General features: G+C 32.8%; 1 protein-coding gene across 2 annotated transcripts in view; it reads right to left on the reverse strand.

Moving 5' to 3' along the window:
- The window catches only part of LOC108906240 (calpain-9-like), a 287355-nt gene that overhangs the window by 91094 nt on the left and 171606 nt on the right, over positions 1-24655 (reverse strand). For both annotated transcript variants that reach the window (XM_018709456.1, XM_018709464.1), the window contains one exon: positions 19047-19122. In XM_018709456.1, the coding sequence (XP_018564972.1) occupies positions 19047-19122 (76 nt within the window). The remainder of the gene's footprint in view (positions 1-19046; positions 19123-24655) is intronic.

Genomic DNA, 24655 nt, shown 5'->3' on the forward strand with positions numbered 1-24655 from the left:
TCAGCTGTTCACACGGAATGCGCCAGTCAAGTGTTTATTTGCCCTTGAGATAATGTAATTCATGAGTATATAATGTCGCCCGGAATTCAGAAAGTATGTTTCTTGGAATTCATAATTTTCAACACAAGTTATAAGCACCACATCGATTTTTGATATAAGTTAAAACAGCCTTTCCGCGTTTTCTGTGCCGCCCTGTACGCGGCGATGATCCCCGCGCGTTCGCGTTTTCCATGCTCGGATTGGGATTATTGTTTCAATTTATTTCTCCGGTTTCCGCGTTCGAACGGGAACTTCATGTTTCCACGTAGAAATAAAATGGTTTACGGTGGATATCGATAACCCGTGCAACTCTCGATGCGATGATTTCTCATCGGATCACACTCGCCGCGGTGCTCGATGGATCGAAATAAGCAGTTAGACGCGCTCTATCTCTCGCCCGAGATTGTGTATGTGAGGAAATATGCGACTGACTGGAAAATAGAAGATCGAAACTGCACATTAGAAAATTAAATACAAATTTTAGTAGATTGGGTACTGCTGTTAGAAAAATAGTTATTCATGTACCAAGGGAGATACAGGGATGATTAGTACCCTAGTATCTCCCGTGGTGTATATTTATGATTTACTTAGACATCTGATTTTATATTTATTTCAAATTTAATAATTAAATGTAAATGAAAATGAAAACAGTTTTTCAATATAGTACAGGGTGAGTCAGTTTTTTGTAGACAAACTTTAACAGGAGATAGAACACATGCTTTTAAAAAGAAAAGTTCCTATAAACATATGTCGTAGAAGGTTTCGTTTCCGAGATACAGGGTGTTGAATATAATTTTTTTCTCTAGAATTTTCATTATAACTTATAAACGAATGCTTAGATTTTTTTCATGTTTGGGGGATAATGCCTATTAATTAAGGGGCATAAAACAAGCGATAAGAATGTTCGAAAACTTGCACAGTGGCGGAGTGGAGGGGGTGCTCAACCACTTTCTTAAACAGAACTTCTACGCCAATGACTATTTTTAAAAAAAACTGTTATTTTCATTATCTACATACAGTTTAACAAAAATAATGTCCCTTCTTCTGTTTCGAAATTCTGAAAATGATAATGATTATGTAAAAATCGACTAAATTAAATGTTCAAATTGTGCACCGTTGGCTGCCTGACAGCAGCCAAGACGATTAATAAATTCTTTTTGGACATTATCAATAACTTCAGAAAGTATACGATGTATCTCGTGACGAATTCTTGCTTTTAAATCTTCTAAATTAACCGGTCTAGTAACGTATACTTTGCTTTTTAAGTATCCCCACAAGAAATAATCTAGGGGTGTCAAATCAGGCGGTCTGGCTGGCCACTCAATCGGCCCCCTTCTCCCTATCCAACGATTCGGGAACAGCTTATCTAAATAAGCACGGACAGGTGTTGCATAATGGGGAGGTGCACCATTTAGTCGATTAATTGATAAGAGAAATGACTCATAAGAACTTTTATCCTCATTTTTGACAATAAAATTTGCCCTCAAAATTGTGTAACAAGTTTTAAGAACACCTTGTATTATCAGTACTTTCATTATTTGTGATGTTAATGATCATTATTTTGTAAAATAGATATTAAAAGTGGATTCCCTTACTTTTCCATTATTCGTTTTGTTCTTCAAATTATCAGACTGCAGAAAAGAGGTTTTAATTGTTTTAAAAAAGAACCAAATTATAGGCATTGCAATACAAAACAGACAAAATTCTACAGGTGGTTCTCTGACTAAATAAAATAATTATAAATTTGTGAATTATATTTATTTCTCGATTTCAAAAATTCTATCAATATATCTTTCTGAATTGTGCTTATCTAATAATGCATTTTTTCCTCGAATCCTATTTCATTTTTGAAAACCCCATGATTTGTTGGAGATACGTTGATGATGTTTTTGTAATTTGGCCTTACAATTTTGACTATTTAAACAATTTTTTGCACTGTACATTGATAAAGAACAATCAATTAGGTAAGTTCACTTTACAAAGGAGAGAAATAAAAGAATAATATTATCTTTCCGAGATGTTTTATTAAAAAAAAGAAATAATGACAGATACAAACCACTGTTCAGATAAAACCAATATCATCACATAAATAAAAGAAGCCGTAGTGTTTTCTTTAAATGACGAAAGAAAATAAATTAAAAAAACGTTAGAGCATCCGCTTTCATATACGCCTTCTTTTTTTATCGAAACACCCTGTGTATAGTGCCGTCTGAATGACAAAAATTGTCTTAAATCCAGAATTTACTCCAGTTTAAATGTACCTTTAGAAAAAGTATTCCATTAGTTGTCTTGGATCGAGCCCGCAACTGCTGTAATTCAAAAATCCCGCACCAACGCCGCCCCATAAATCAACCCGGGGTCGGCGCGGGGTCACCACATATGCCGAAAACGTGTCCGAGTTGACCGTTTCCGAGTGCAGCGCATTATTAAATTAAGGCCAAGACGTCCGGAGAGGCTGTGTGAATGTAACAGTATTGGTCGCGACCGGCCATGAATCATTGATACCCTTCAGCTGGCTCTCATCAAGGACCTTATTTATTGCCCGCGGACGTCATCTGTTGCAGCTAAGAGGGTATTGCGTCAGTGAGAGGACTGGGACTTTTAACTAAGTGCCTGCTCGGTTTAAATTGGCCAATGATTAATCTGTCGTGCATTATACAGAGGAAAGGAATCGCCGGAGTTCGGGATATATTGCTTCTTACTCTGAAATAGGGGCGTTTCTAATTTTTTAACAATGCATTTCAAAAGATTTTTGTATATTATTTAATGATTTTTTAATATACTAATAAAGATAAATACTAATACTAGACAGAATAAAGACAAATACTAATACCAGACTAGAATAAAGATAAATACTAATACTAGATTAGAATAAATACAAATATCAATACTAGTACTAATACTAATAAAGGCAAATACTGGTACTAGTTCTAATAAGATGAATAGGAATACTAATAAGGACAATTACTAATACTAGACTAGAATAAAGACAAATACTAATGCTGGTACTAGTACTAATAAGGCGAATAGGAATACTAATAAAGACTAGTAAAGGCAAATACTGGTACTAAGAAAGGCTAATACTAGTAAATACCAGTACTAATAAAGACAAATACTAATACCTACTAGACTAGAATAAATACAAATACTGGTACTAAATGATGTGGAGTTTGTAGATCTTAATACTTTAGTTATTTTAGTCCCAATACGTATATGTGTCTGTTAAATATGTATAAGTGTACTGAAGCTGATGTTCATTTATTTTTTTTTGTATAATCTGCATGTCTGTCCGGAAATTTGTCGCATATTTGCTATATGTGAAATAGTGTACTTTAATAAAATAAACACAAAATAATTATTTTGTACTTATGTATTAACCTCTAGCTGGGTTTATATTGACATTTTGAAAAAATATATGACATCACATTATAAAACACCAAAAAGCTTTAGTGAAGTAGTGATCTAAAACCCCAAATTTCCAAGTCACAAGATGATAAAATTAGAAAAAATTATATTTTTTAAATATCTGTGAATATATTTTACGTAGAATTATGAAATTTGGCCTAGCGGTTTAACAAATTAAAGTCAAAAATTCGGTAGATATGTTAACCAGTGACCGAGAGAAAAAATCACGTAATTTGTATACATTAAGGTTGTTGGAAATTCCTATCCATTTGATTCCTAATTATATTTTATTTCAATTCCAATCTGTTCGCAAAAAAAGGAACTTTGAAGTTCTATGGCAATCCGTTTTTCGAAATTTTTAGCAAGAAGTTTGTGAAACGAATAGTTTTGAAGTTAATTTCGAATCGTTAAATTGCATAGTAAGCTAATTTAAATTTTAAAAAAGCAATAACGTGACAATTATTCGTTTTTCCAAAATAGAATATTCCTATTTTTTCATTCTATCTTAAAGGCATTAAACCATTCAAACAAATGTTCCATTTTTAAAACTAGCAAAAAAATGTATTAAAAGAAATATTTAGATTGAGGTTATGTAGCTCAATAACTCAATACTTAATCATATAACATTTCGAAAAAGTGTTATATGAACTTCTCACATTAAAATCATCCCCTGATTTCAGTGCTCAGAATTTTCAAATACCCTGTATAGAATTTAACTTAAAAAAATCCAATTGCCGATCTACCCGCATTATGTGTCACAAAAATGAATACTGTTAGGCCATCCTGTACAGGATGGCCATTAACTTTTTTGTTTTTAGAGTTATAAAAAAATGTGAAATACAAAAGTTGCCCGATTTTTTATGAATTTTTGGAAAATGATAGTAGAAAAATAAATGAAGTCCAAATAAAATGGCCGCGGATGTTAACTAACTTTGTTAATTTAAGTGGAACACCCTGTGTATTTTTCATATTGGCTAGAACGTTTCCTGTCGAGCCTAGTCATATAGGGTTTGTTGGGTCCATCTCTAACAATAAGCGACATACTATTAAGGGCGCCATATTCTTTAAATAGTGTTTTCCACAACTACAAATAATTTCAAACATTTAATAACTGAATAATGTAAAGCTTATCAAATAATAGGAATGTTATGTCATACCATCTGGGTATTTTCTAAGTAAAACGAATAAACAGGTGCAAAAAACGATCAAACCATCAAGGTTTTAGGTAGGTACTGAAATCTACGAAAATACTAACTTTTTTATATATAACTAAAACTCCTCATGTAAATATTCTTATAACATTTACTTGCTTAGTCCTACATATAAAATTGTTTACTTTTATTTATAAGTACGTGAAAATAATTCTTAAAATGTGGGGTTAAGATAACAGCAAACGCATGTTTTACAGACGCTTGTTTTTAGTTATTATTTTAATTGAGTAAATTTAAATAGTAACAATGAATAAACAGAACATCAAGGATTTTATTTTTGTGCTTACTTTTGTTCTGCACGTTTTACTTTTCAAGATTTCAGTACCTAAAAACGCCAGAAATTTGACTATTTCTCGGCCAGGAATATGGCCACCTTAAGAAAGAAAATACGGTTTTTTATTAAGAAAATAAGATATCTTGTAATTGTGATACCCCTTTCAGGGTTTTCTGCCTTTTTTCTAATTGCGTAAGGATTTACAGATTTAGTTGTAATATATTTTGACAGATCGGACATTGATATGATCCAAAATGCGTATAGGTATTTTAACTAAATCTTACTAATTAGGCCGCGATAAGCCTATTTACTCATGAACAATGTTATATAGTAGGTCGTGACAGTGACAGGTAATGTCATGACAAAATTGTTATTGTTTGACAGTTTGTATTATTATTTAATTAAAATGGGTTACACAGAAGTAGAAAATTGAAATATTAAAGGAATTAAAATATAGTAAAGTTCTTCTCCATATTTTATTTTAATTACAAATAATATTTCAATTTTCTACTTCTGTGTAACCCATTTTAATTAAATAATAATACAAACTGTCAATCAATAACAATGTTATTATGACATTATTAGCACTAGAAGTCATGCTAAATATGCCATCGCTGCATATAGTCGTGGAAAGAGAAGCGCGGCTAGCAGCATATCGACTCAGGAATAACAATGACTGGAGGGGTGGTTCCCACTCCAGGACCATAGACACATCTATGTCGGAACCAACTTTAGGGATGGTATCCGACAAGATGGTTCCAAGGTTTCACTTCCACAAGCCATTTGAGACTCGAATAGAGGATCAAAGCAAGTGGGAGGAAAGGTTTAATACCCTGGAAAGGTGGAGCCTAGTATGGTTTACAGATGGCTCCAAAATGACCAGAGGGACGGGTGCAGGAATATATGGACTCAGACCCAGATGGAGTGCAAGCTACAGTCTGGGGGAGTTCCCTACTGTATTCCAAGCAGAAATCTTCGCGATAATGGCGTGTCTGGCAGAGAATGTACGTAGAGGTTATAGACGTAAACTCATATATATATTCTCTGATAGTCAAGCTGCAATTAAAGCTTTAGCCGCACACAAGGTAAGTTCAAAACTGGTGTGGGACTGTTTACAAATGCTGACTGAACTGGCCACCAACAATACAGTCAGACTGTGTTGGGTGCCAGGGCACAAAGGCATTTGTGGAAATGAGAAAGCGGATGAACTTGCTAGGAAGGGATCCGAGACAGTGTTCATTGGCCCGGAGCCCTTCTGTGGCACATCTCCCAGTGTGGTCAGGCGGGCTCTGGGCAAATGGACAGAGACAGAACATAGGAAATACTGGACTTCAAGGCCAGGACATAGCCATTCTAAGGAGCTTATGGAGTATCCTTCGAAGGGAAGAGCGAATGAGCTACTGAGCTTGAATAGAATCCGGCTCAGGAGAGTGACAGGACTCATAACGGGACACTGTCACTTTAGGAAACATCTACATAAGCTAAAGCTTGTAGACAGTCCGGTCTGCCGAGGATGTGAATCGGCGGATGAAACTTCTCTGCATATCCTGGGCGAGTGCCCGGGATTTGCACGTAGCAGAATGGCGCTCCTTGGGAGACCCTATTTGGAACCCAAGGAACTGAGAGAAGTGTCAGCAAGAAAGCATTTGGACTTTGTAAAAAGGACAAATCTACTTGCTGAATAGGACTAGTAGTGGGACGCACAATAGGCCCAATTAGGCCGCAGTGCTATGGGACTTTTCAAGGACCAACCACTAGATGTAGATGAAGGATGATGAAGATGACATTATTACCAGCCACAGGGACCTACCATATAACATTGTCCTTGAGTAATTAGGCCTCTCACGGCCTAATTAGTGTAATTTAATTCATTTTGGACCGTATCAATGTCGGATATGTCAAAATATATTAAAACTAAATCTGTAAATCCTTACGTAATTGGAAAAAGGGCAGAAATGCCTGAAAGAGGTATGACAATTACAAAATGTCTTACCTTCTTTTCGTTTTTTACAATTATCTCGCTTATTGTTAGAGGTAGACGCAACAAACCATATATGACTATACTAGACAGGGAACGTTCTATCCAAATATGTAAAAATATACAGGGTGTTCTCTTTAAATGAACAAAGTTAACATCCGCGGCCATTTTGTTTGGACATCATTTGATTTTCTACTATCATTTTCGAAAACTTCATAAAAATTCGTGCAACTTTTGTATTTCACATTTTCTTATAACTCTTAAAACAAAAAAGTTAAAGGGGTGTCAAAACATAGTGAATCGCCCTGTACAAGAAAGAGGCACCAACTGAAGCGAACATTTACATGGGACTAACGACGTTCCATAACCGAAGAAGACACGTTTTCTGACGAAATTAGATCATTTATTTTGCATGGGCGTTAATTGCGGGAATACGTGGTTTCGATTTGTTCTAATGGGCCCATTTATTTTTATCTGCTAATCTAACCGGTGGGTTTTTTACGTCGGAGATGCTCGGTTCGCGAAAGGTTATAGGGTATTTGAGGCCGGAGCCCGAGGAGGCCGCCTTTTTGTCTGTTCGTTTGGGAAATCGTGACGATGTGATTCTCCCTCAGCGGTATAAATGGCTTCTCCTGTGTATTTAATGTCGGTGTCGACTGCAGAGGAATCGGTAGCCGTATCTTTTCTTTTTAACGATTGCCAATAAAAATAATAAAAGGTGTGTTAAGCTGTTTTCTCGTCGTTTACGGCGTGCTTCCACTCTTTTCTGTCACCTTTTTTTTATTTATTCCAAGGAACTTTTTAGGAATTATATTGTCTGAAAGTGACACAACCGTTGCCTTCTTATAACTGGACTCTTTACATTATAATAATATACAGGGTGTTCTCAAAGTTGAGCCATTTATTTTAACAGCTGGTAGAACTCGTAAAAAATGTCGATTTACCAAAAATTGTTTATATAAAAGTTGAGTTGAGGGTTGCTTTCGGTGTGCAGCAAAATAAAACGCTGCCAACGATAAACATAAAAGTATTTTTATTGAAAACAAAGTTTGTGAAAAAGTCGTGTTGTCGGAGCGGGCATTCGCTGGAGAGTCCTCGTGTGTGGAGTCGCGCGTAAGCATTGAGTGAGCATCTGGTCGCCGCCGCCAATCCGCCGTGGACCCTTCCTGGAACCCTGATGGTGCGTCCCGCCTTATCCTCGCAACTATTAGACCGGTCCGGGCGGCGTCAGGCTGGCGCTCTTGACGCAACACTCAAAATGGGTCACTTGCGAACATGTGTACCCACAGAGTTATAAAAATCATGTTCTACAAAAATTGTTCACAATTGTTCTACAAAAATTGTTCAACATTGTTACCATTTATGTTTTTACAACGCAGTGGTCGAAAATGACAATAAATCAGGTTTGTATTATGAAGTTTTAAAAAAATGAAAATGACCGTTCAACATTTACTGAGGCTACAGGCGCATATCTAAAATAGTCGAAGTTTTTGATAGATTCAATTTTTACTAATGGTGACGAAGCATCAACTACTTTAGTTTTAGTAATCCCACTAACCGCGGCATTGTACAATAACATGTACATATCTACCTCTGATCTGAAGCTTGGCATCGATCAATTTATTCGATACGTATTTAACGGCTGCCTAATGCCCTGTCGACCTGGCGTACCGGTGAACAATCCAGGTTTTTTACTGAGGGGCGCTGGCTGTCGTTTGTGCGTGTGTGTGTGTGTGAGTTTGATTGCTTTGCTTGGTCGAGTGTAGGGAACGTGTTTTTATAGCAGTCGGTAGCACTGTGTATAGAGCGGCACACGGATTGACCACATGTTTAACCTATTTTTGTTACTATAACACATATTGTCGCTTACTAAAATAATATAAATTACTATTGTTTATTTATTTGATTGCCGCCACGTTTCCGAAAAAAATTTTTATAATTATACTTAAAATCATAAATATCCCTCTATTTTATCAGTAATTACATGAGAAATTTGTAATTGGTAAAATTTACAATTTTGTTGTAAATTTGCTTTGTATATGCAGTGTGATACATTTTTACAAGTCATTTTCTATACAACGTATAGATGATCTCAATAATTTTTATTTAAAAATAAATGTACCTACTAGAATGTAACAAAATGGTAAACTAAATACCTATGAAATGTAAGGTAGGTATATAAAAACTAAATTATATTCTTTGTTTAAAATATTAAATTCGATCAGTAGGTAATTTCAAATTTACAAAATTTCAACAGAATGTCTTTAAAAAAAGTGGTTATTATAAGAATACACGTATATATTTTTTAAAGTGTAACTTTTACAACTTTTATCATGAAAACGAGAATTTTAATGAGAAACGATAAAATTTATTCACCAGGTGAAATTTGTGATTAACAGCTTGACTGATTTATTTTTAACATCCAGTATATTTTTTGTTAAAAGGGATATATTTAAGACTGTCGGTGACTTTTATTAAAAGTTTCATAAACCTTAGATGAAACTAATAAATACGTAAAATGCGAGATAAAATGTGTTGTTATACAAACTTGCTAAAAGCGCAATTACTTTCAAAATACAGAAAGTGTTAAAAATGAAAACCGTAGCAAAACATCTAAATACCATACTTACATATACAGGGTGATTCATTAACAATGGGAAATCTGGAACTTGAAGATACTACATGTGAAGTGACAATTGCATTCGAAAGTTGATAGTTTTGGAAATACAAGGTGTTGAAAGTTAAAATTTATTATTAATTTCACGTATTATCAAAATATAGTGTTCGTTAAATCCATTTTTCCCGAAAACAGATCGAAATACAGGAATGAAACAAAAATACATAATTAATGGAAAAATGATTGCTCTTTCAGATTTTGAATCTAGTTTTATATTAGGCATACAAGGTAAAAGTTATTAACTGAATATAGGTGAAATTGGTCGTATGTGGCGCCCTCTATGAGCAACGCTGAAATTACAACACTCATCTTATTTGTCGCTTAAAAAATATAGTTTCACAAATTTTCAAGTTCCTAACCTACATATTTTCAGAATAAAAAAACGAAAGAAAACACCCTGTATTTCCGAAAACTATCATGTTTCGCATAAAGCATATTAGTCCAATAGGTAGAAGAGCTTCGTCTTGACGCACAATTAAAAATGCAGAAGTCGCTAAAATGAACCACAGTATTTTTTTATTGAAAATATAAGTCTTCAATTTCAATCTCTGTAAGAATGTACGCTGTAGCAGTTAAATAGCCTGTGGAATTTTTTGGAAAAAAAAAAAATTTTGGGTTACAGAAGGTCGTAGAGCAACGTTTTTTTTAAATTCGCGTAAAAATACCATCAATCGATTCCTGTAATAGACACTATCGAGAAATGAAAATCGAAAAAGACATTCAAGGAAAACGCGACCAAAGAATTCTTACTTTTTTCAGTCATTTTTGAAGACTTAAAATGAATAAAAACGTTATAACTCCTTTTTACCATGAAAGTACAACTCTTAAGGAAAAAAATGAGTCCTGATTCGTTTTTCTACGACTATTCTCGAGCAAGAAGAGCCGATTTTCGAGATGACGTTTTTTTCGAAAAATCGATATAACTCGAAAAGTTTTTAATATTTTTTAATTTAAAAAAAGGCACTTTTTTGCTTGCTGAGGGCTACATTTACAGCAAGTAACAAGTTTTAAAACCTTAATTTGCAAGAGATACAGCAAAAACAAAAAAAGTCAATTTGACGGTTTTTTTCGATATATCTCCGAAAAGTAATACAGCAATCGATATATTTAAAAATACGAATCGATAGGTTCATTTATAGCTACAACTTTCTCATTTAACTTTTTTCGATTGGATTTCAAGTTTTTTTTTATTAGCGAAAAACCGTTTTTTTTTGTCTTTTATGAATATTTTAGGTTAACTTCGCCGTTTATGCTCCACAGGAAAAATACTATCTTTCTTATTTGTTTCTTGTATCACCACATTTTTTGTTTCCAGGTGGTATTTTTTGTAAATTTAACATTAGGCCGTGACAGATTGATTGGACTATATTTGCGCGAAAGGTCACCACTTCACTTGCAGTATCTTCGGCTTCCGAATTTCCCATTGTTAATGAATCACCCTGTACACCGTCCTAAGCTTATGGTTAGCCATGACGCCGAATCCCCGTCACTGTCACTGTCACCTGCCATGGGGTGGGCGAAAATTGTCGTACTTGCGAGAAATTAACAGTTACCCATACTCAAAATGTTGGTGTTACTACTTCCCTTGATATTCGGCACTTGTCTGCTGGCTATAACCCTCCTGCTGTTGCTGAGCGGAGATATAAGGAGATTCGGGGGCAACTTCAGCAAGAAACCTCCAAAAATCACCGAGCTGCCGATAATAACACCAGCGGGTCAAATAGTAAACTCCGTAGAGGACCTAGACATGCACTTGGAGTTCCTGAGGACTCAGCTGGAGGAAAAGCAGCAGGAACTGGAGACCTCCAAGAATAAATTGACGTCCACTGAAGAGAATTTGAAGAAGCTGACTGATACTTCCAGTGAGGTCAAGAAGTACTACATGAAGTTGAAGTCTGAGATCAACAGGTCCGAGAACGAATGCGGCGAATTGAAGACCCAAATCGATGACTACACGAACAGACAGCTAAGACTCAGGGAAGAGGTCAACGAGAATGTCAAGTATTACACTGATTTGTTAAGTAATATCGACGGCGCGACGATATCATCCAATGAAGACTATGAAATGGTGAAGAAGATTTAGAATAGTATTTAAATTTTGAATAAAAATTTTATAGTGTAGTACTTTAATCGGGATGGAGTAGATTTCAAAATTATATCTGCGTTGAAAACTGGTATGTAATAAAACAGTCATAAACGTAACCGCTTTTTATATGTATATATTCATATTGATAATAATTTTACACATTTTCAGACACATCAAAATTTAAATTACTACACATTATGTCAAATGCAGATAACTTAAAGAATAACGTAATATTTGGAATTATGTATAACCAAGGACGTCTGGGAAAAATACCACTTCTTATAATTAGATAAATTATAGTTACTTAGTAGGTCAAAGTTAAAAAGGAGCAGTAAAGGTGAACGTCGATTTTCTATAGTTGTGTTGCTGCAATTCAGTGAAAAATATGCACATTATGTTGACATTTTATTTATTACCTTTGCACAACGAGCAAAAGTGCAGAACTTTCATTACATATGGATAACTTTTTTTACAAAGTGTAATTTAAGTATAATAATTTTGTCTATGTTGTTTATTGATTATTGTTCCTTAAATCCCTACAGGGTGCCCGGAAGAGAACAGGCCATAATCCAAAGGTAGTTTTATTTTTATTAAAAAGTAAATCTATTTAAATTAAACCTTAGTTAAATTTTGGTTTCTTTATGATAACTGTAACTTTTTTAGATACAGGGTGTCTCACGGTGACGGCGCATTAAAAGTTTCCTTATTCCTAAAATTAACCGTTTTCGAGATATTTATTTTTTTTCTTCAAAAAAATTAAGAGACACAGTGACTAGCTTCAAACCATGTGTATTTTATAGTAAGAAAGATAAAGCAACAATATTTATAGAGGGAATATCTGGATCCCTAAGCTTCCCATCAATACTTTTAAAGTGGCTTAATTGCATACAAGGTGCTAGAAATTTAATGCCGAGTTTGCAAACGGTTGTAACAGATTTTCTAGATGATATACCGTTAGACCAACTAAGGAAGGGTTGGTATCAATTAGACGGGGCTCCACCTCACTGTCACAATCAAATCGAGCAACAGCACAACAGCTGACTGAAATGTTTGAAGGTAGATGGATGAGATGCCTAGGACTGTGGAATTGGCCAGTGAGGTCTCCCGACCTCACTCCATTATATTTTTATGTTTAGGGAGTAATAAAGCAAAAAGTTTATTCTACACCCGTTGCTTCAAAAGAGGATCTTATTCCTCGAATACGAAGAGCGTTCTATGAATTGCCAGAAGCTGAAATAGCAAATGGTGTTATCTCTAGAATCTACAAGTGCTTAGCTGTTAATGGGGGTCATATTGAACACTTATGACTTTTTTGTCATTTTTTTATCTTAGTGCATTATTATTATCAACATACATAATTAAAATTGTGTATTACTATGTATGAAGTAACTTTATTCTGCTCATTGGTAGAAAATTGGGAAATGTCTCATTAAAAACTATAAATGTTCTGCTTAGAATCCCATTGCAACGACTGTGAATAAATAATAATAAATAACTGGTTGTTTGTTTTGAGGTTTTGCTAAAAATTCCACAGCTATCCCAGCAAGAAATTACATGATTTTAGGTGATGACACAAAAAAATTGTAGATAACTTAAAAACTAGAAGAGATAGGTATAGGAAACCCTGATACTGTTCGAAAGAGAAGAAAATTGTGTATCGGAATATAGGAAAACATACAGGGTGTTCCATTTAAAAAAAACGACTTATGAAGGTTTGAAGTTAACTAAACTCGGCATTAAATTTCTAGCACCCTGTATGCAATTAAGCCACTTTGAAAGTATGGATGGGAAGCTTAGGGGTCTAGCTATCCCCCCCTATAAATATTGTTGCTTATTATAAAATACACATGGTTTGAAGCTAGTCACTGTTTCTCTCCATTTCTTTAGGAATAGGGAAACTTCATAAAAGTCCACCTAAAATCACACATAGAATCCAAAATTGCAACAATATTGCAATGTGTTCCATTTAAAATAAGCAAGTTGATGGCGACTTCCGGTATAACCGGAAGAGGTACGTGGACGCCATTATTTTACCCGTTTTTACCCGTTTACCCGAACATGCCCCAAAACCCGGTATCTCAAATTTTCAAAATTCAAATCGAAGTAGTCTCTGAAATAATTCTAATGGGCCGTCACCGTGAGACACCTTGTATATTAACGATATTTGGTATAGGCAAATTTTTGGAGTAGCCGAAGATGAATAAAAATTGTTTTGTTGATAGAGATTTTGAGAAAACGCAGAAATTTATGTAACGTCAATAGTCCAAGCATTCTGTCACGGATTAATGTTAAATTTGCAGAAATTATTACCTAGACAAAAAAAATATGACCGTATAGAAAATTAAATTTTAAATTGAGTTTCTTGTTCTTTAAACTCGATCCAATATGGCGAACATGGTTAAAAAAAATCGCAAAGTTGAAAAAAACGGTTTTTCTAAAATAACTAAAAAAATATAGCACGGATTGAAAAATTTTAAATGAGAAAGTTGTAGGTTTTAAAAAGATCTATCGACTGATTTTTTGAAAGTATCGATTGCTTTGTTACTTTTCGAGATATATCGAAAAAACCGTTAAAAATCTTCTCTTTTCTCTTCTTCTATAACTCGTTTACATTTACGTGCCCATATTTGCTATTTACTGCAAGCATAGCCCACGGCAAGCCAAAAAAGTACATTTTTGAAAAATTTAAAAATATTAATTATTTTTCGAGATATATCGATTTTTTGAAAAAAAGGCGCTCTCGAAAATTGGCTAGATCTTCTCAGCGGATAGCCCTACAGTAACGATTTTCGGTTTATTTTCTTCGTAAAGAGTTATATTATCATGCTGTTAAAAAATGTTGACGATTTTATTAATTTTAAGGATCAAAAAATGACTTTGAATAAGTTGCACTTTTTTGGGTATGTTTTTTTCAAATTACTATTTCAATTTTTATTTTATGAAAATGACTTTTAAAGAAAGAAAACTAAACATTTACGGGTCTATTTTGCTTCTAAGGCGAAAATGCTATAATATTCGTGTTTAGCTACCCCAGATTAAGTACAAAAAAATAATAAAAATTGAAATAGTTATTTGAAAAAAACATACCCAAAAAAAGTGCAACTTTTTCAGTCATTTTTTGATCCTTAAAATTAATAAAATCGTCAACATTTTTTAACAGCATGATAATATAACTCTTTACGAAGAAAATAAACCGAAAATCGTTACTGTAGGGCTATCCGCTGAGAAGATCTAGCCAATTTTCGAGAGCGCCTTTTTTTCAAAAAATCGATATATCTCGAAAAATAATTAATATTTTTAAATTTTTCAAAAATGTACTTTTTTGGCTTGCCGCGGGCTATGCTTGCAGTAAATAGCAAATATGGGCACGTAAATGTAAACGAGTTATAGAAGAAGAGAAAAGAGAAGATTTTTAACGGTTTTTTCGATATATCTCGAAAAGTAACAAAGCAATCGATACTTTCAAAAAATCAGTCGATAGATCTTTTTAAAACCTACAACTTTCTCATTTAAAATTTTTCAATCCGTGCTATATTTTTTTAGTTATTTTAGAAAAACCGTTTTTTTCAACTTTGCGATTTTTATTAACCATGTTCGCCATATTGGATCGAGTTTAAAGAACAAGAAACTCAATTTAAAATTTAATTTTCTATACGGTCATATTTTTTTTGTCCAGGTAATAATTTCTGTAAGCATTTCTCTATAATGCTTGGACTACAAGTAAACTTGTTGCTAACATGCATTATTACAGAGAAAAATAGATTTTAATTTTCAGCCACAGTTGTCAGTTCGAGAGTTGGATATTTGGAAGTATTCTAATATAGTTCAACTGTTGCTAAATGTCTAGCTGTGTATATTAAATACGTTTTACCACGTACACGGAACCATATTTTAAGACATTTCATTAGAAGCTGACGTTTGGCTCTAACATAGTCCTAATTCAGGCTCGATCTTTGCTCTATTAATCGCGTTGCTATAATATTTGAACATCGATGAATTGACGTCCGCTATTTTATTGTTGATATGCGTAGGAGAAGGCAGTAGAATTTTTTTTTCATTAGCAACATTTTTTTTAACAATTTGGGTCGAAAATCAGTTTTTGCAATATATTGGAAAACCTATTGATTTAAGAGAATAGTGTTAAACAGACGAAATATGCGCAATAAAAAGATAAATTGTTTAAAAGTTATTACAAAAAACATAAAATAAAACGTGGGAAAACATAATTTTTTAAATTATCCATAACTTGGTTGTTATTTGTTGGAATTATACAAATATGCCTAAAAGTTGTGTTTTATTGTTCCTCAAAACTGTGCGAAAGATGGGCGCTGTAGGTCCAATAGCTTTTGCAAAATTCAATTTTTTATCCCGTCAAGGCCAAAAATACATAACTTTAACCTTCTGTTTTTCCGAAAGTTATTAACAAAAAAGGGTTTAGAATCTTAAAATCTAACTTAGCTTTGTATTTAAATGGAACTTTGATGTATTGCTAGTGGCCCTTTTGATTTTTACAGAGGCACTGTGTTTTTTTGAAAAAAAAGTCGAACTCGGCTCTAAAAGGGTATGGAACATTTTTTTTATTTATTTCTATTGGTGTATCCAAGATCTCCACCAAAATTTAGCTCTGTCGAAATGTTCGTTAGTTGAAATGTCTATTTTGACCGGACTATTTGTTATTTAAAAATGAATTAACCATTATTTGGCTCCAAAACATTAATTTTCACATAATCTGGCGTTGGGAGGGACAGTGGAAATTCCAGGCCTTATGCTTTCCTGCAACTCTTCGATATTTTGCGGCCTATTTTTGTAGACTACATTTTTTTGTGACCCCACAGAAAAAAATCAAGCGGAATCATATCAGGACACCTAGCTGACCATTAAATTGCCCCTCTGCGTCCGATACATTTATCAAGAAAAGTTTCATCTAGATATGCCCATGCCACACGTCCAAAATGTGGAGGAGCCCCTTCATGTTGAAACCATATTGAATATATTCTTGCAAAAGTAATAAATTTTGTCCACAGGTCAAATTTCCGTTTATAAAATAGGGTCCATAGGACCCTATTTTATGTGTTCACCAATAATATCACACCAATACCTATAGTTTTGTTGCTTTAGGTGCCAATTTAGACAAAATGTAGATTCTTCAGCAAACAATATGTGGGTGACAAAGTTGACATTTTCGTTTAATTTATCCATAATAACTGTGCACAACTCGATTCTACGATCATAATCGTGTTCACACAATTCTTGTAACAAATGAATTTTATATGGATGTAGTTTTTCCCGTTTGCAAATTTTTTTAGTGGAATATCGACTCATGATGTGATTTAAAGCCCTCTGTTGTGTCAAATTTATTGGATTATTCACCATATCTAAACACGACATTCAAAGAATTTTCTTCATTTGTAACACTTACTGTTCTTCCACTTTCTCGTCGATCTGTAACGCCTCCAGTTTCATGAAAACACTGCAACGTTTTTGAAACGGTTGATTTAGAAATACGTTCCCGATCGGGATGCAAATCATGAAAAATATTCACTACTTCGTCACAACTTTGTCTTCTATCACCGTATCCATGATCATTAAAACTTCAATATTCTCGGTTTTAATTAAAGTGCAATTTTTGCGAGAAAATTATTCGCACTAAATGTATTTTTGACATGTGTTGTCAAGATAATCATTATTAGACAAAAGAACGACGCGGAGTTGTTATGAAGCTAGAAACTCTCAAAGGTAACTTGACGGACTAAAATATTTTTGTATAATTGATGATGATTAAATGATTTTCAAAGTTACGATATCTCGAAAACTGTTAAGTTTAGGTACATGATGTGCCATATGAATTTTGTTTAGAATTTCGAGAAAAATTGAAATATGGAATGATATACAGGGTGTTCTATTAAAGAAAAAGCAACTTTGTTTCGTTATGACGTTTTGACTGATTCCGTAATATTAATTTTTCTTTATTGTAATACAATCTAAAAAAAAAACCTAAAACATTATCTTACTTTTAGGAGATAATCGACTGTTTCTCTACACATCAGCGACCCTGTATATTTTTTAATTGATACTTGAAAACACACTTTATAGTGAACCACTTTGTGGCCAACGTTGGTTCATGAAATCCCAGGAATTACCTCTGAACCAACAAATCACCTTGTAATAGAAATTGTATACGTTATAGCAACGAATTAATTCGCTGGCAGAAACAAGCCGTATTTTGTGGCAGCGTACAGAGTAAACAAATTAATGCAACTTGACATCTCCGGCTACCTTTGAAATATCAGTGTTAAAATCTAGCGAAATATTCACATACTGGCGTGGCGTTTCCCGGTATTTAAATTAAAATCATTTTTCACCGTTCGTATAAATAATAACTTTACGGTCTCTAAAACATGGCATTTTATCGCGAGGTCTGATCAATGTTATAATATTTTATTAGCGCTGGAATAATTTGCGCTGGGAAACTAACAAGACGTTTCTTTTGCCGAGCCACGTGGGTGGTGATTATCTTAAAACTTCCTTTACTGAAAATTCTAACAAATATAAGAGTATTTCTTCATATCTTCTATTGTAAATCTGGATAAAACGAATGCACCATTCTTAAATCAGCTCAAAAAAATATAAGTTTTATTCTCACAAAATCTGATGTCATGATAACAACAAATAATGCATTTCAAAATAAATTCTAAATCGGGTGATCGATTCGTTTTCGAGGTATAAGCTGTATAAAAAATTTAAGATACTAAAATTTTTCTGACTTTTCACAATATATACAGGGTGTCCCTTAATTCGACTCTCAAAGGACCCTGCACAACCTTATGGGTTTGAGTTCATGATCAAAAGTGTTCATAGGCCCAAAGGCAATACATAATTGTTACATGATGCTATTTTTTAATTTTACTGGAAAATACTGTATTTTAGTACAATTTTTCAAGAGCAATCATTTTTTCAATTGTCACATTCTTTCATATTAAACATTTTCTAAGAGAGAAGAAAAATCATTTTTTACAAGCCATCTAGCTGCTACATCTTTATAAGTAACCAGAGTGAGACGTGTTTGTGTTAATTTTTACCAAGGGACACCCTGTAGATGGGTAGATGGGCAGTCGCTTTAAGGGACACCCTGGTGTCGAATTTTTGAGACTGAATGATAAGAGACTCTCGATATTTGGGTATATGTATTTTTATCTGAATTCAGATTTTTACTTAATTTGGTGAATCATTAGACTATTTCATTATTCTGTATCAAACGATTTCACACATATTTTAAAAAATATGACTTGTTGCAAATTTCAACATCTAATGCTGAAACACCCTGTATAATAATTAAACAAAGGAAAAGTATTTTCTGACAAATTTGAAAAACTCACCTGGACAATGTGGAGTGCTTGTCTTCTGGTTTGTGCGCATGTCCGTTCATATAAGCCCTAGTATTTCCATTAGCACCTACAACAAAAAAAAATTGTTTCCTGTTATTTTGACTATAATTACATACAATAGATATTAATATAATTACTCATTTTAATAAGCTTAACGCTCAGAAGCCAATGTCTGCAGAGGGGGCGGTATATTAATTTTTAATATACATTATTTTTTTAATAAATTCTATGAAATGACAAAGGGTATCAAATTTTCGACTAGAATTATTTTATTGGGGAATGAAATTGTCAAGAAAATCCGCAAAAATGTAGCACACAAGTTACGTTAAACATTATACAATACAATACTGTTTGTTTAAAAATATTGAAACGCGATATTTACATTCTTTGCCAGAGTATTACCTACAGTTTCAAAATTTTTTTGTCACGTTTTCAAATGTTGTAGGAAAGCTGGATACAATTAGTAGCAGGAATTTATTTGTGCTACAACTTTGTGGACTTTTCCGAGATCATCACTTGAATAACTAACATTTTTTTCGTTATTTGATTGGTAATTCAATGGCAAACTAAGGCTACAATTCACACAATGTACAAGTTTTGGATCGTGGATCTTTTATTTCTTACATTAAAGCATATGCAGGGTGACACGAATTGTATAAACCTGGTGACAGAACACCCAAAATAAACAAAAAAATCTTTTAAAGACTCGGAAAAATGATCTTGAGTTGATAAACAAATCTGTCAACCACTGCAAAATAGTGCCCCCAAAAATCTTTGAATTTCAACGCAGCTGAATGATTTGGAAATTAAATAAGCATTTGGTGTTTCTAAAGAAAAACATTTAATTCCATGAATTGAGCCATTTTTGAAAATTTATTATTTTTCTTAAATTTAAAGTAAACCTTCAACATAGTTGTACAAACTGAAAATAACTTCAAAACTATTCGTTTTACAAAAAAAATAAAAAATAAAATTGATTTGTTAGTAATATAATTTTAAATTTACTGGCACAGTAATTTAAAATTTAGGTGTCATTATTCCTAAGAAAATTTGAAGTTCCGAAGTTAACGGATTTTTTGAACATTCATAGTTATAATGTATTGAAAATTACATTACCCACTAAAAAAAAATTCTAAGTATTTTTTTGTGAAACGAATGGTTTTGGAGTTATTTTTCATTTATTTAACTGCATCGAAGGCTTATTTTAAATAAAAAAAAATATTACCCAGACAATTTTTTTCTTAGAAACACATCCAATTACTGAAATATTCACGGGCATTGAAATTATAGGGGATTTTATAGACGGTATCTCCAAATATCTCCGCCACTGGTCGAAAGATTTGTATCAACAAAATTGTAAATTTTTGCCCATAATTCGTTAAATCATTGTCACAAGTTTAACCAGTCTACTTCAAACATCTTAATAAAAATTTAAGAAAATAGTCACGTGTCACTTTTTTTAAATTTCAACACCGCATCACGAAAACAATGCAGGAATTTTTTTCTTATTTAATATACCTTCTTTTTCTAAACACAAAAATAACAAAGTTAACCAGGGATGACATTTATAACTAATCGCCTAGCAAACTACACTTTTTTGACGACTGCTAATGGAAAATAACAAGATGTGTTCTATTTGGATAATTCTGTCTCTAAGTTACTATTCAATTAATTCGCTTATTAATCACGTCGAATCCCGTTCTACGCTTCCTTATAGAAATATCAACAACCACCGTGTACATTAGATCTACACACATCCTACCATTAATTTTAATGAGAATAACACGTGTTGCGATATATCAATTATTATTCTAAATGACTGCACAGCTGCAGACTAATTCGCAGTTTTGAATAATAATTTGCAATAATCAGTGTGCCCGAGATTGATGATACAGTACGGAAAACTTACAGACGAATTCTTAACAGGTAGACACGAGAGTACCGGGTTGAGCAAATATTTTTTCTGTTAACGTGCGTGAAATGCTAATTTTGCGCTCACTGTGCACCATATTGTCGCGGGTTTGCTTTATTTTGACCCTTGTTAGGCATATTTTGCAACTTACAATTAGAGTCATGTCGTAGAACATGGCTTTATCCACCTTTATTTTCACGGGTAGTTGGTTTGAGATAGCGTCCAAGATTTTTTATATTGCCTTGTCTCTACTGCTGTTCAGTCACAGGCTGGCACGAATCTGGAGGCTTTCAACTGAGCCTAATTGCACTAATTATGTTTTATAGGAACTTCAAGTATGAGTACTCTCGTGTCTATTATCACTGTATTTTTGGATTTGCCAAAATCGGCGTTAACATTATGACATCTCATGTGAGTAGCTGAAATTTCGTATCTTCTAAGAGCTTGTGTAAGATAGTGCAAGAGATAGAGCAGTAAAAGTAAGCTTTGACGTTTGTGTGATCTATTTTGTTGTACAGAAATTCCCAAATATTGTGTAGAATAAGAATCCGAGTTTGCCTATTCCAAAAAACCATTACTGCTAAATTCAGGGGAACAACAAACATTCAAACAGAACGAAAAATTGCCCGTTTTTCGACATATTTTTCCCTGTAACATTGAAAGTAAGCCCTAAATATAAAAAAGCCATTCTTTATGTTTTGTTTATTTGACGATTTTCTATAAAGTTACAGCAAGTGTGAATCAAAAAAGTTGAATTTTGCATTAACAATGGGTGAAAAATAGTAGAAAATCATATGTACCTTTGGAGCAGTTTTTAAAATAAGTAAATATTTATAAATATTGATGAAACTTTGTGAACAAATAGTAAAACATAATGTCAATTCTACCCTAAAAATTTTGCAACGATCGATCGCGTGGTTTTCGATTGACACGATTGTTAATTAAGAAAATTTCAAAAAGTTTATCGCGTACGGTGAATTTAAATTAGAAAGAGCATATAATTTTTTTAGAGATACTTCTTATAATACACGGTGATCAATACTAAAAATACCTATTTTTACACTTTTATAACCATTTAGATCTTTCTCAAAACCAGTTGGAGGAGCGTTGATGGTTGTCAATTAAGAGCTCAAGTATATTTCTAAAGCAATTTGTACAATGCACTTAGGGTTTCTGTTCGAGACTTCTCGAAGCGAGAATTCCCGGGAAATCTGGCCTCGAGACGAGAAAAAAGTGTCGAGAAATCGAGAAATTTAAAAATCAAGCGCGTCTTAAGTTCTTGATTGGAGTTCGTTTCGTTCATGCGTTCAATTCGTTTCTCGACAAATAACTGAGCGGTTAAAGTGGTTTCTCGACTAGCTCATGATTTATGTATTTTAAGTTTTTAAGGCTTTAGTTTATTTTGACGATTCTTATTTTTTTAATGTACCTTGTTATAAGTCTGTGTGGAAATTTTATTATAAGCAGATACCCAATGTTGATGTTGATTCTGAAAATATTTAGTTCCTGTTCCTTTAGTTGATTATTTTATTTTTGTTTTGATAATTAAAAGATTGTGATTATAAGTGATAAATTATTAGGAAGAACGATTCTGTATCTTTAAATTAAAGCTTGTTTTTTTAAGATTTCTTCGGTTAAATTCCTTATTTACTATTTGTTTAATTAAAAGACCGCATGATTAATGATTATTAATAATTATTGGAAGAAAGCTACGATTCAAAAACATTGAAATAAACATAAGTATAATGAAAGTGTTTAATAAAAAACAAGTTAAAGGTTTTTAAGAAGAAGATACTCAAAGTTTAATTTAGTTTTGTTAGTAGAAGTAGAAACATATAAGTAATTAATAAAAATACTGAATAAATAATAAATGTTAATGATAATTGTTAAGTATAATAGCATGTTTATATTTCGCATTGCAATACCAAAATTATGACTTTTTTAAGTTTTAGAAATTTCTCGAAAATTCCCGGGAATTCCTAGTCGAGAATTCTCGAGACCCGAGAAAAAAAGTAGGCCGAGAAATCAGAAACCCTAAATGCACTGGAGTCGCAAAAGACATTTCTTTCTCAAGCAAATTGGAAATATCTTCTTTATCATTAAATTAAAAAAAATGTTATAAATTCCAAAAAAATCAATAGTGTTTGGGATGACGAGAAAGATACTTGAAAACTTAAAAATAAACTGATGCAAAAAATTAAAGGGTCAAAAGAATTTCCGAAATTTTTCCGTGATATTTGACAGACTGTATTTAGGTGAAAAATGGTCGTATCGGGAATTAAAAAAAAACATTTCAAAGCTCTAAGATTTTATTCTAAATACATTAGGTGAAAAATGAAAATTTATTTGAAATTTTTTTTAGAGGAGAAAAAGGGTGGTTTTGAAAAAACTGTTTTTAAGTGATTACAGACTGCACAAAAATTAATTAGAAATTTGTCTCAAAATTATTATCATTATTATTATTATTTAATTAAAAGTTGATGAACAGAAGCATAGCCGAATAGTGCTGGAAACAACTGGATTTAGTTTTCTTCAATGTCCGGAAGGTTTTCCAAAAAAAAAACAAAACTTAAAAAATTTTTCGAATTTTTTTTTTTATCAATTTAAACTTTATTTGCGGTAAAAATGTGAGAAAACCTCAAAAAAAATGTTCCCATTTTAATCATGATTATGAAGTGTTTAATCTCAAAAAACGTTCAAGAGTTTGACTGTTTGAAACAAAGAAACGATTCGCTAGATCGAGATTAAACTTCACAGGGTTCTTCTAGGTATATCGACTTGTAAAAGTCATGCATCAGTCATTTCGTGAATATTTCTAATTTAGCTGTCAATTTTCTAAAAAAACCTTAAATTACCCTTTTTTCCTGTTTTTTAAAATTCGTGTAAAAGATGAAAACATTTTTTTACCGAAAAGTTGCGGCAGCATGTCTTAGGGAATTTATTCCAGTTTTCGAAATTGCCCTTCAATTCTCTGTACGACCATTTATCGCCGAGATATCGATGATTGAAGACACAAGGAACCTTTTCCATTAAAAGTCCGATATTTAAAATGGTCGTATTGAAATTAAAAAAAAAAAAGGAAATTGAAGTTGAATAAACAAGCTATCTGGTCTATGTAACGGCTTAGCTGAAAAAAATGTTTATAAATTCGTGGAAAAAAAAATTAGCAAAATTTTTTTGTCTCGCTATTTCTTAGAATTATGATAACCGTAGCTTCTAAAAAATTTCGACCGAAAGATCTAAAGATCTTAGAGCTTGAAAATGATTTTTTTTTAATTTCTGATTCGACCATTTTTCACCTAAATACAGTCTATCAAAAATCACGGAAAAATTTCGGAAATTTATTTACCCTTTAATTTTTTGCATTAGTTTAGTACTTATAATATTTACAAGCACTACGACAAAATGTATATTAATTTTTTTTACGAACGCTCCTCTTGATAGCTCAGTCGATTCGATTTGACAAACGTTTATTTATTCAGTATTGTTGTGGTTTACATAGTGCTCTTATTACCGTGGTTTATTGTTTACATCAGCCTTACAAGTGTTTAAAATGGCGAATGCAGAATCAATAGACATCGTATTAATTTATGGTCATACAAGACAAAACACTTAATGTTTTTGGAGTAGGTATAGCAGCCAAATGCTGCGATCTTTAAAACAGTAAACAGTTAAACTCTGTTTAAAC

This window comes from Anoplophora glabripennis, unplaced genomic scaffold, assembly GCF_000390285.2.
Source record: "Anoplophora glabripennis isolate ALB-LARVAE unplaced genomic scaffold, Agla_2.0 scaffold21, whole genome shotgun sequence".
Taxonomy (NCBI): domain Eukaryota; kingdom Metazoa; phylum Arthropoda; class Insecta; order Coleoptera; family Cerambycidae; genus Anoplophora; species Anoplophora glabripennis.